General features: G+C 36.7%; 1 protein-coding gene across 8 annotated transcripts in view; it reads left to right on the plus strand.

The window, feature by feature from the left end:
- The window catches only part of MDN1 (midasin AAA ATPase 1), a 109,175-nt gene that overhangs the window by 34,586 nt on the left and 61,698 nt on the right, over positions 1 to 12,891 (plus strand). For all 8 annotated transcript variants that reach the window (XR_003252661.1, XR_003252663.1, XR_003252662.1 and 5 more), the window contains 14 exons: positions 308 to 454; positions 1,389 to 1,530; positions 1,664 to 1,798; positions 1,875 to 2,013; positions 2,978 to 3,116; positions 3,209 to 3,339; positions 4,856 to 5,000; positions 6,131 to 6,260; positions 7,386 to 7,619; positions 8,485 to 8,682; positions 9,941 to 10,149; positions 10,773 to 10,895; positions 11,941 to 12,138; positions 12,230 to 12,337. Coding sequence is in view for 5 of the 8 variants with exons in the window: in XM_026060800.1 (XP_025916585.1) it covers positions 308 to 454; positions 1,389 to 1,530; positions 1,664 to 1,798; positions 1,875 to 2,013; positions 2,978 to 3,116; positions 3,209 to 3,339; positions 4,856 to 5,000; positions 6,131 to 6,260; positions 7,386 to 7,619; positions 8,485 to 8,682; positions 9,941 to 10,149; positions 10,773 to 10,895; positions 11,941 to 12,138; positions 12,230 to 12,337 (2,178 nt within the window). In the remaining 3 variants the exon portion in view is untranslated. The remainder of the gene's footprint in view (positions 1 to 307; positions 455 to 1,388; positions 1,531 to 1,663; positions 1,799 to 1,874; positions 2,014 to 2,977; positions 3,117 to 3,208; positions 3,340 to 4,855; positions 5,001 to 6,130; positions 6,261 to 7,385; positions 7,620 to 8,484; positions 8,683 to 9,940; positions 10,150 to 10,772; positions 10,896 to 11,940; positions 12,139 to 12,229; positions 12,338 to 12,891) is intronic.

Raw genomic sequence — 12,891 nt, forward strand, 5'->3', positions numbered from 1 at the left:
AATTTCTAATTCACTTTGAGTAATGAAATTTGAGTGCTTTACTGAATTGGAGCTTATGTATGTTATGATTGACTTGCCATGTCTTGTTAAAGAGCACTGGAGGAGAGACTTCTCTTAGGTAATTAATATCCATTTTAAAGCTTTTGGCATCATCCAGGCTCTCTATGCTCTCTTTGTACATTTATGTATATATGCTAATTTGTATATCATGAAGCTAGCCATATTTCCTTTGGCTGTATAGGGAAAGATATATAACACAAGGAATATTGAAGGAATGAGTTCAGACAGCCCTATTCTCATATTCTAGGTTTTGTCCAGAGCCTTCAGAAATCGTTTTGTGGAACTGCATTTTGATGAACTGCCAAGTGCTGAACTGGAAACAATCCTGCACAAGCGATGCAGTTTGCCACCTTCTTACTGCAGCAAACTTGTCAAAGTCATGTTAGACCTGCAAGTATGAGAGTCTTTCTTTTATTGTAGAAAACCATGCAGGCATAATTCAGCACTGAGTAGAAGAAATCCCTTTTGAGGTCAGGGGAAGTGTTGGGGTCAGGGGAAGTGTTGTGAACTATCAGATGTCTAAAAGTAACACAATTGATGGAAGAGAACCCACCACTAAAATGCTTAGTTTAACATCACCTTAGGAAAAGTGGTGTCAGATTTGAGAGAAGGCCAGCAAAAAATTAGTAAGTGAAGGCCTTATGGTTTGATGGGTAAAATTTTGAGCATTTCCCACCAGTGTCCAAAATACTCACATTTTTATTTAAAAGGCTTTTAAACATTGTCCCTTGCTCTGGATCCAAAGTGCCATAATAGATCTGTAGCAGTCTTCGGATCATGCTAACTTCTATTATTATTATTTGTAATCAATAATTTCAGATGTGCTCTGATTCCCCTTCATTTAACAGACATTCAGTTTTTAGTAAGTAGCTAAAACTGTCTCATATTTAAAAACAATTGCAGCAGCACAAATCAGAGTACTTTTTTCTTATAGCTTTCTAGACTAAGTGTAGTTAGCTTTTTTACTGTATTGGAGTAAAATAAACTTAAAATACTAATGTATGGTTTTGGTGTAGAACCTCATCTTTTGTTTGGATTTTTGTTTTATTCTGGGTACCTATATTTATTTATTATTTTTACTTGTTATTACCTATATTATTTTATTACAGGTACCTGTCAAATTACTCACTTGTAGATAATTTAAGTTTGGGAAATGTGACTGTATTAGTGTGGGGTTTTTTGTTTGTTTTGTTCTGTTTTTTTTTTTTTTTTTTCTTCAGTGATTTTGTTCAAATGAATGTCATATTGGAGAGTACTGAGATACTTTGCTTTAAGTATTCAGACTGGTTCATGAAAAAAATGACTATCACATCTTGTTCTTATGGCAGTCTTACCGCAGAGGTTCAACAGTGTTTGCTGGGAAACATGGGTTCATTACCCTGCGGGATCTGTTTCGCTGGGCTGAAAGGTACAGATTGGCAGAACAGCTGGAGAAGGATTATGACTGGCTTCAGCACTTAGCAAATGATGGTGAGCCCTCCAACTTTTCTTCATTTTTTCAAAGAGTGTCTGGAGAATTGATTTTTAACCCGAATTTTTAAGTATAAATCTTTTTTGCTGATTGACCAACTGTAATTGATTTTTCTCTTCCTCTGTTTGATAGGTTTTATGCTTCTGGCAGGCAGAGTCAGGAAACAAGAGGAGGTGGATGTTATTCAGAGTGTCCTTGAAAAGCACTTCAAGAAAAAACTGTATCCTCAGACCCTCTTCTCAGAGGAAAGTGTCAGAAAGCTGTTGGGTGAGTTTCCTAAAAGGACCACATTGGTAGTTCTCTAGAGGCTGCTGAAGCTGACAAGTTGCTTTGTGTTGTGCAGCTAAATCCTCCACGCAGATGTCAGTGATGGACAGAGATTTTAACCATATTGTCTGGACTCAAGGGATGAGGAGGCTTGCCGTTTTGGTGGGAAGAGCCCTGGAATTTGGTGAACCAGTACTGCTGGTTGGAGACACAGGGTAACCTTGCTTTTTATAGTTCTGTAGCAACGCCTGAGCCAGACACCTAATGATCGAGTGGGCTTCAGTGCTTCTCTGATTTGGGACCTTATAAGCCTCCCTCATGGCAGACTTGTAGCTGCTGTTTTTCACAATTCACATCTGTGGGGAAGGAATTACATCCCTTTCAGTGCAAGTCTTTTAATAGAATTGTTTTACATTTGTGTTCTGCTTTATCTGCATTATGTACAGCTATACAGAAATTATACAGAAAGTAGTAAAACTGAAGAGGGCTGACTTCTCTTCCCTTCTTTCATGAGTTGCCCTGTTAAATCTTACCGTGCCTCTTTGGGAGGTCTCATTTGGGAATTGGGGCAGTTTGCTCTTTGAGAACACGTTCACTTACATGTTTTAAGGGCTTAAGAGAATATAGCCCTGGTGACTTTTTTCCTGCATGCKATAAGAGATCATGAAAGCAGAGGCTGTCTGTTCCTGTGCTGGTTACAAATACTGAGAGTGAAAGTTTTTGGGTAGGTGGGAGTGGAACCACAAGGAAAGGGAGAAGTAAAATTAATTAGGTACTAAAAGAGAMCTCTAGATACTCAGCAGTTTATTCCCTCAGACTTGGCATGGTCCAGACATGCAGCATCTCCAGTTTAACAGAAAGTTAGATTAGTTCAGTAGCTGTACAGGCATGCTGAAATAAGTTTGCTTTTGAACCTTCAGAAATCCATCAATGCATATATGGATTTAAATGTAATTAAAGGCATCTTATGCAAGTTATCAACAGTTGTTAAGCCAAAAATGGCTTCTCTTTGCATGTATTTATTTCAAGGAAAGGGAGCAGAAGGAAATTTGCATGTTGAAGCCCTTGCCTTGTAGATCTTTAAGTAAAGTGTGAATCCTATCCAAAGTGAGTGGGTTTTTTTTTAATATATTATTATTATTTTTTTATTCTTGCCCTTTCAATTCATTGACTTTCCAGGTGTGGTAAAACTACCATTTGTCAGATCTTTGCAGCATTAACAAATCAGAAACTGTACTCAATAAACTGCCACTTGCATATGGAGACTTCAGATTTTTTGGGAGGACTGCGACCGGTCAGACAGAGGTCAAAAGACCAGGTTTGTCTCACATCAATAGTACTTGATAGTATGACCAAAGAAGGAAAAAGTAGCAATTATTAATGCCTTTTCACTTCCTTTATGTTTTTTAGGAGGAATCTGATGTTTCTAGACTCTTTGAGTGGTGTGATGGACCCCTAGTTTTAGCAATGAAGCAGGAGGGTTTTTTTCTCCTTGATGAGATTTCTTTAGCTGATGATTCTGTTCTAGAGAGACTTAACAGGTATGTTTTAAATGTGTTTAGTGTTAAGTGTCAATTATGAGGCTATTCATCATATAAACATTAGTAGGGTAAATTTAGCTTTTTTAGGCATGTTTGGTTTTTGGTCCAGTGAGCTGCTCTTCATGCAGTTCTTGCTAAAAGGAAGAATGACTCTAAATAACTCTGGGCTTGTTCATGGTTCAACTTCTGTGCCAGTTTGCTTTGTTTTGCTAATTGCCATCTGGCAGAGGTGCTAGTGGTAATCGCAGTAATTTTTTGACAATTTTTAGGTTTTGAAATTCTAATAACAATTATGTACAGTGAAAGATAGTAAGATGAGGCAAGACGAAACTGCCTCATCTTGCCTAAGTCTTGATGTCTTAACATACTTGGAAAAATGAAGCAATACTTTGACTGAAAAGTAGATGTGTGTACATTTGCTTGATGTGTTGATACACTGCTTGCGGGGTTTTTTTGAATGCTTTTGCAGTGAAAACCACTACCTTGCATTTGGCTTTGTAGTGATGCTACAGGCTGCACTCAAATTGCTCTATTTGTGTTTCATGGCTGAAAATGAGAAGATGAGAGGATTCACTTTAGCCAGGGGTATTAGCTATTGAATAAAGAAATTACAGGCATAAAACCTTGTTTAGTTTAAACAGTATATAAAGGCAGTTTACAGTGTGAGTCAAGCTGGAAAATAAAAGCTTCAAGTAAAATCTACAATTCACCATCTGCGATATTAATTTTTTCAGCCTGTCAGTGAATTCTTGGAAAATGATATGTCTTGTCAAATACCAGAAACAAAATCTAGTTACTTCACTCTTTTTTTTTGTTTAGAGTTTTTTTTAAACTTACATTACCCTTCAATATTTGCTTGTATCCCTCATTTTAGTCTTTTCCKTTACCCAATATATTGAGATGAGTAGCAGCTATTTTATCCATCATATCCAAACTCTCTCTGTTCCAAGCTGGGTTTTTTTCATTATACCATTGAAGCTATTATTCTTTCTTGAAGCTCAATTGACTTCATTGTTTTGCTAGCGATACTAAACAGTGTCTTTCTAACAGGTAACAGGTCAAACTTTTACACCTCTTTAGTGTACACTGAAATGTAGCTAATAAAAATACTTAATAGGATGCTTCTCAGATGTATAGTGTCAGCCTGAGGACTGGTTCATTGTGCTGATTTCTTTAGCTATGAATGTAACTTTTCCCATTGCTTTTCTGAAAAGAGAGCTGTGAGATGTATTCCYGAATTAGCTAAGGTTTTTTGACATATATTTGAACTGAACCTTAATGACAAGGCTGGGTTGAGTTTCCTTCTGAACAAAACTGGAAATGTTCTCATTTAGGAAGGATGAACAGAATTTACTATTCTTTTTAAGAAATAATACAAATTCTGGGGCAGTGAAACTTGTTCAAGGCCAATTCATGTCATATTCATTTTGTAAGTGGCCTTCTGAAGTGTGAAATGAAATTTAAATAAAATGATTAGTTTGTGTGTTTTTTTTCTTTTTTTAACCCTTCTCTTTAGTGTTCTTGAAGCTGAAAAGACATTGGTACTTGCAGAAAAAGGTGGTCAAGAGGATGACGATAATGAAGTAGAACTGTTGGTTGCAGGAAAGAAATTTCGTATCGTAGCAACCATGAACCCAGGAGGAGACTTTGGGAAAAAAGAGGTAAATGCCAAAGCCACTGGAAAAACAGCTTACGTCTTCTGGTCATATTAGTCGTTTAGTGAGTAGAGGTGCAATACTAAAATGTATCATGCCAGTTCTGGCATCCGCTGCTTTCTAATGGGAGTCTGCCTCATAGCTTTAAAGGAGGATTAGAATGTGTCTGTTTTCCATCACTTCTGTGTGCTGTCATTTTCACAAATTTAAGTTAATATTCAGCAGAATATCAAAGAAAAATTCAGGCCTCTAAACACTTCAGGTAGGCTTGAGATGCAGAATGCTTCAGGTACAGGAAATGTGGCTCATGAAGGAAGTAAATCCAGCTCTAGCATATGAGTCTGGATGGAGTCGTATGAAGCTGCATAACAGTTTATTCTCCTTAATACTGTTCAGAAAGTGACAGCTAGAAGTCATCTTGTCRTTCTCAGTGAATGTAAACATGACATCCTAAAATGCCTTTCTCATTAAGTGGAAAAAACTCTTGTTTCTGAAGTTCTGCTTCAAGTTGTTTAAAAGACAAGTAAAAAACCTTTAAGGAACATTTGAGCTAGGACTAAGAGGTATAAGCTTTTTTTTTTTTACCTGCAAGAAGATGGGTACTCATTTTAAAATGCTTTTTACTGTACAAAACAACTCATTATAGAGCCCTGTGTTTAAAGGAGATTTATTTTGGCATTGCATTCACGCTAATTGATTTTGCTTCACCAATTCAGCCAGAGTAAGAGGAATTACGGAAAGGAGATGTAACTGAAGGCAAATTTCTGTGTGATAGTTTGCCTTTGAAAGCAAAGGGACAAGGGAAGTTATGTAGCTRTTGTTTGATGCATGATATCCTAGAATGAAATGGGGCTTTGGTGCTTGCAAACCAGCTTAGTTTCTTCCCATATTCTTTCAGACTTTCTCATGTTCAGCTGTTTCTTCTGTAGATGCTACTAGTGGAAATCTTAATCCACATTTTCTTCAAAGATTTTGTTGTAAAGTGACCTCATCAAAATTGGAAGGGAAGGTCTGATTTGTTTGCTTTATATATTGCTCACATATATTGTGGCTACAAGGCTAACAAGGTTAACTGAAACCTTAAGTAATGTGGTGTAGCCTGAACCGAATTGCTATATGGTTCTTTTTGTCTGCAGCTTTCTCCTGCACTGCGTAACAGATTTACAGAGATATGGTGTCCACAAAGCAATGGCCGTGATGATTTAATACAGATTGTAAAACACAATCTTCATCCAGGATTGTCTCTGGGTGGAATAAACTATCAAGGTGGGTATTCCTCTGTTTGAATTTCAAACATTGTTTAGGAGAAAAACAGTTTGGAGACTGTTACATTTTCCCAAGGATTTGTGCTGGTGTGTCCCTTTTTCTTTTAAGTGCATCTCTCTCTGGGGACAAATACAAAATATTTTGGCCTCTGCTCTTCCTTCATAGTTTATGTTATATGACTAGCCAGGAGTAAGACCAAGGCAGCATTCATCCCCCCAATCAGGTAGTCAAATTATCCCCATCTCTTCAGTGCCCAATCTTAGTTCCACTGTAATGTGTTGAAAGAACTGCCAATTCCTGTTCTGGCAGCAGCTTTGCTATTAGTATTGATCACTCGACTCTGTCTTGGCACTTGAATTTAAAAGGATCTATAATGGCAGCACAGGTGCTGACTTCCTTCCTTACTCTTCAGTTATCCTGTCTGTTAGGATAYAGAGTACCCATCCACACTGTTCATGCACTACTGCTTCTCCCTGTGCTGTTTCAGCTTGCATCTTGCCTTGCTCTAATTGAGCAAAAAGGAGTTGTTTTCATTTGTGTGAAAGGGAAGATTAGAGCTGGGAGGATGTGTAAGCAAGCTATGGCTCCTGTGGCAATGTGCTTTGTGACGGGAAGCCGTTCCTCTTTTTTCCTTCCTGTTCTTGGAGGGAAAACTTTGTTACCACTCAGAGGCTAGAATTACTCCTTATTCTCTGTCGTGTTACTAATACTTTTGAGGGATGAAGCTTCTCTGAAGAATTTATTAATTTAACCATTGTTTCCGGATCTAGATATGCGAGCATTCTTAAAGAAGATAGCTTGGTATGACAGAAGAAGTCTTGATTCCAGGAACTGAAATATCTTTAGTTATAGATGTGTCAGCCTGACATTCTCTTGTGAATGTGCTATTTTTATATCAATATTAATGTTTGAAGTATGTTCAGGGGTATCTTAATTCTGTTCATTTCCTCTTTTCTTTCTGTTAAACTTGTTTGAGTTTAAAAGCACTGTACTTCAATGCAAATACTTTACAAAATATATTTTTTTCTTCTCCTTCCATTACAATGATGATTATTCTACAACAGTGTAATAGATGTGACTGATGAAATTCATTTTATAATTCATTAATTTTGAATGTTTTTACAGGGTCAGACATTGCAGAGCTCATGATGGACTTCATTGAATGGCTAACTAATCAAGAGTTTGGTCGCCAGTGTATTCTCAGCGTACGAGATGTCTTATCATGGGTTAATTTTATGAATGTCATGGTAGAGGATGAAGAGTCACATTCTGCCAAGGAATGTAGTCGTCTTTACACTTCTCCGGTGATGTCTTTTATCCATGCTGCATGTTTGGTATACATTGATGGAATAGGATCAGGTACGTCTTCAGTGCTCATTTGACAGAGGAAAATAGAGAGGTATATATTTGTATTTGTTTTATATACATAGAATATACATTGAATATGTACACAGAATGCAGACAGATACTTTGGAGCAGTATGGAATGCTTATGGGAGAAATTTTCAATTCCATTTAACAATATCTTGTACTTTACATGCTTTTGTTTTCATGCTTCAGTAGCAAGTGTTTGAATAATGCAGCCAGCTTAAGTAAATTGCACATAATAATAATATTACAAGGCTGAACACACAAATTAAGAAAGCATGTAGTTTTCTGTCAAGTATTCTGAGCTGATATATTATGATATGGTATTTAATTACATGCTCACATACTGTCCTTCTTCCCCCACACCTCAAGTCAGCATGTGTACATGCTAGCCCATAACATGTACATAGCTCGGAAGCATCTTAGCATGTCTGGCCACTGGCCCTGCTGATTAGTAGGAAACCTGGGAACAGGAGAAAAGTGAAAATCTGTAAGTAATGCAGGGAAAGAAGGCTTGGGAGCTATGACCAGGGGTCAGGATGATAGTGATGGTAGAAGAGAAGCTTTTGGAAACAAGGTGTCCTTAATTCTGCTGCTCACCGAACAATTTCTTTACATTAAGCAGTACTGGAAATAAGAATGTAGAATCCAGGTCATCACCATTTCATCCGGTGTGCGATCCCTATGTTTTTCCTTGAAACTATTAAAACTGGCAAGCAACAGCACCAACACTAAATATCAGCCTGAAGCAGAATACTGCACAAAATTGGCATCTGTGAAAACAATTCTGTTTCTTAGACATTGAATGAACATGTTTAGCTATGGTTATGAAGCACACTTAACTTTCTTAATTATAGGTACAACATCCTGCTCAGCTGATACCGCTTTATCAGCTCGTGAAAAATGCCTGGCATTCTTATGTGAGAAAATTGGTCAATTCCTTGAGCTAACTGACTATCAGAAGAATCAGCTAAAGATTTATGACAGAACAAAGGAGAAAGAGTTTGTGTGGATGGACAACTTCATGGGAATCCACCCATTTTTTATTCCCAGAGGCAAGAGACTGTGTGTGGGAGTGGGTGGATATTTATTATCTGCTTTTTATTTGTAATAATTCTGTTATTTGCTAGATCTAGGTAAAATACCTGAACTGTTAGAGAACAATTTATAATTTGTTCTAAAGACTAGAACAAATTCTTCTGGCTCCCAAGTATCTTCATTGCGGCTCCTGTCACCTTTATTAACGTTAGTTTCTTAAGAACATATCTGTTACTTGTGTATTTTGATGATTTTGTAAATGACTGGTTAATAGCCTAATTTTAGGAGACTTTTGGTGAAATGAAGCTTCTTGAATTTTGAGCTGTAATTTCCTCTCACTTTACACGGTCAGAATATCCATTAACTTCAGCCAAAAGTTAGAGCTCCTTCCAGCTCTTGTGTAAAGCATGGGAAGCAGGGATCATGGGTGCAGTGCTAAACGCAATAGAGTCTAATGCCCTGCCTTGCTATAGCCAAAGATTCCCAGTGATTTTTGCAGTGTTATTTAGTCTCTGTATCTCTGTCAAATTTTTATTGCGATTGGAACTACCCACATTTTGCTTTCCACCTTTAAAATATAGTGAGGGGATCAAAAAGTGATAGCAGTTAGACTGTGAACTTTCTAATTCATCTATTTCAAACTCATCATTCATTCTAGTTCTAATTCATCTAATTAATTTTGAGTGTCAGGGAACTATGTAGAGCACATTCCTAATGCTACGTTCATCATTCATTTTTGAACATTTTGGTGCTCGTGGATTGGTTTTAGCCATGCATAAAATTGTGCAAGGTTAAGCTTTTCATGAGTTGCTTAGCTTCCCTCTGGGAAATTAGATCACAGAAAGAAGGTCAGTATGTTGTTCTATAACATGTCTGAATTGTATCCTTCAGGGCCAAATTTTCAGAAGCTGCTTTTAATTTTGTATCCACATGTTTTTGAAACTCTAGAAGAGAATTATAATTTTGCAGTGACAGATCTCTAGTTTRGCTCATGAACACTCTACATTGTTAAAGTTTTATGCCAGAATCCATTGTACATTCATACGCTTTTTGCAAATTTACTCATGAATGGAGATTGGCTGAGACAACTGTAGATTAAATAGAAAGTATGTACCTGATCTCTGAAAATGGGATATAAGCTTGATCTCCATTACTTGTTGCAGTGAACTCAGCAGTTAACAGATTGAACGATCTCTTTTAGAAGCACATTGTCAACGGCTCCAGTATTAACATTTTGGTTTAATTGTTTTCTGGTTTGCTTTTCCTTTGTTTCAGGCCCTGTTCTTCAGAGGAACAGCATTACAGATTATGCTCTAAATGCAGGGACTACTGCAGTGAATGCACAAAGGCTGTTAAGAGCCTTACAGCTTCCCAAACCTGTTCTGTTGGAGGGATCACCAGGTGTGGGCAAGACCAGTCTAGTTGCCGCCCTGGCAAAGACTTCAGGAAACTGTCTTGTTCGAATCAACCTGTCTGAGCAAACGGTAGAATAAAATATTATCCTTGTAACTTAGTGTTGTTGGGGGAAGAGGGGAGAGAGTTTTTTCCCTAAATTAAAAGCACGATTTTTGTTTGTTTGCCTATAAAAAAAAAAAAAAAAAAAAAAAAAAAGCTTTGGCACTGTGTCTGAGATGCCAGTTATTTCCTTCTTGGTCTCAAAATAAAGCTAAGTGGGAACGGGAAACCAGAAAGAGCAGTGAGTTTCTGTGAGAGAGGAGTGCCAATTTCCAGATTTTTGTGTTCTTTTCAAGTGAAGACATGCATAATTGTCTACTGTGTTTTTCTTGGCTTCTGCAAAGTTACTTGAAAGCAACTTTAAGGCTTTCTAGGTTTTTTGTTCCTAGATTTTTGGGGTTATGTTGTTTTGTTTGGTTCTCTGTTGTTAAATGTAGCAGCTAGTCACTGGAGTCCTATTGTGAAAAAGCTTTTAGCATCTTGAAATTACTGATTTTTTTTTTTTTTTTGAAAAAAAAAATTTTTTTAATACTTACATTTTAGCTATATTTAAAGGGGAGGGAGAAAATGTGAGATAAAGTTAACAAAGGTTGTTCATGAAATTTCACACATTTTTACACAGAAGTTTTGCACTTTCTTTCTCCTCCCAAAGGATGTGACAGACTTGTTTGGGACAGATTTGCCTGTTGAAGGTGGGAAGGGAGGAGAATTTGCATGGCGTGATGGACCTCTACTAGCAGCATTAAAGGCTGGACACTGGATTGTATTAGATGAGGTAAATTCAAATTTTGAACACAAGTAAAATGGAATGTTTTGAAAGAGCAAAAGTGATGGTTTGGTATGTAGGATAAATACCCTCAAGAGCTTGTGACTGAACTTAATTTTGCTTAACTTTAGTCATCTGATTCTAGGTGCCCAGTTGAAGGTAATCGTTCCATTTACAGGGAGATGAATCTTCCTCTAGAAGTCCCTTTGTCCGTTCCTGCTCTACAGAGGGAGTGTAAAAGACTAGCTTTCACTAAATCTCTGACTTTCAGACAGCAGAACGAGGCATGGATCCCAGCCTAAGTTACTGCAGTAAACCAACCTGAGATTTACGCTTGAAAGCTTTCTGGGAAGGGAATCAACATAAGTTTTGGCATACATACTCTTGTGGATGTAATTTCACTGAAATAAAAGTAATTTTGCTGGGGCTCTTTTGGGTACTGGTTTAATCAAGATCAATAAGAGTTAAACTACACTGCCACCAGAGGTTTGTTGGTGTATCAAAGTAGTAAATGCTTTCAACCACATGCATGTATAGAGCTCATTTCCTTATGACGGCATGTGTTTTAATTATTGCTGAGTGCAAAATCTTAAATTTTTTAGCTGTTTGTATACCTTTTTTCTGTTGTGAAAAATACTACTTTAAACAACCATGATGTTTAAATAATYCAGACTGCCTTCATTTAGAAAAAAAACAAAAAACACCACCACCAACAACAAAAAAATACTTCGTGTGAATGTCACAAATGTATGAAGATAAGTCCAGAAGAAACAACATCTTGAAAATGCAGGTTTTGCAATGAAAGAAGTGTTTTGTTATCCTGGTAAGAACACAGTAGAAATAGTAAGTGCAAACAGGGAAAAGTGTTAGTTATAGCTTTGTTGCTCCAGTATAAGAACAGTCTAGTTGGAGGTAGTAACATATAACAATGCTGGGACAGCAAGGAAACTGAATTTTACCTTCAGTATATACTATACTACTAGTCTACTAAACTAGAAATTATGAGAAAGCATTTTGTGGACCATTAATATATTGCCTCTGTTTCTTTTCTCAGTTAAATCTGGCTTCTCAGTCTGTGTTAGAAGGACTAAATGCATGTTTTGACCACAGAGCAGAGATTTACGTTCCCGAACTGGGGATGAATTTTCATGTACAGCACAAGAAGACAAAGATTTTTGGATGCCAGAATCCGTACAGACAAGGAGGTGGAAGAAAGGGTCTGCCCAAATCCTTTCTTAACAGATTTACACAGGCAAGCTTATTTGTTTGGTTTAAGCTACATTGTGATCCTGTTTTGTATTTTTCTGACTATATCAACACACAATGTTTTCTTGATTCTATAGGTGTATGTTGATCTACTGTCAGCTGCAGATATGGAGTTTATTGGGAATACTCTGTTTCCTGCCATTGATAAAAGTATTATTGCTAAAATGGTTGCTTTCAATAACAAGGTAAATATATAGTTTCGCTTCTTTTGTATAGAAGTAGGCATAATGCAGTAGGATTAAAAGTAAAACCTAGTGTGTTATTTTCTATGACTTTTATAGAGAAGTATGTGGGTGGAAAAGAGGACTGGAAATATATGCAAAAAAAAAAAAAAAAGAGCATCATTAAATGCCACCTGAATGCATTTACAACTGTAATTACCTACAGAATTACTCTGGAGGGACATTATTTTTCATAAAAGATAAAATTTTAAGAAAAGACTTAGTTCTATGGAAGTTTGAAAACTTGGAGAAATGAGTTGAGAAAATAATGATTTTCCATATGTGCAAGTTATTCTTCAAGCATTAACAAAAAGAGCTATATTTTAACAAGAACTGAAATGTGTATTTTTGTTTCTGGTCTTAATTTCTCATTTGCTTTTTACTGTGGAATGTTGTTAGAGTGATAGGATCAAGTGAAAGCATCATTTGACCTTTTCAAAGTTAGAAGTTTTTAAGGATGTGGAAAGTACTTCCAGAACATTGCGAGAGTGGTAAAAGAAAAATCTTTTCTGACAAGA

This window comes from Apteryx rowi, unplaced genomic scaffold (genome assembly GCF_003343035.1).
Source record: "Apteryx rowi isolate R43461 unplaced genomic scaffold, aptRow1 scaffold_171, whole genome shotgun sequence".
Taxonomy (NCBI): domain Eukaryota; kingdom Metazoa; phylum Chordata; class Aves; order Apterygiformes; family Apterygidae; genus Apteryx; species Apteryx rowi.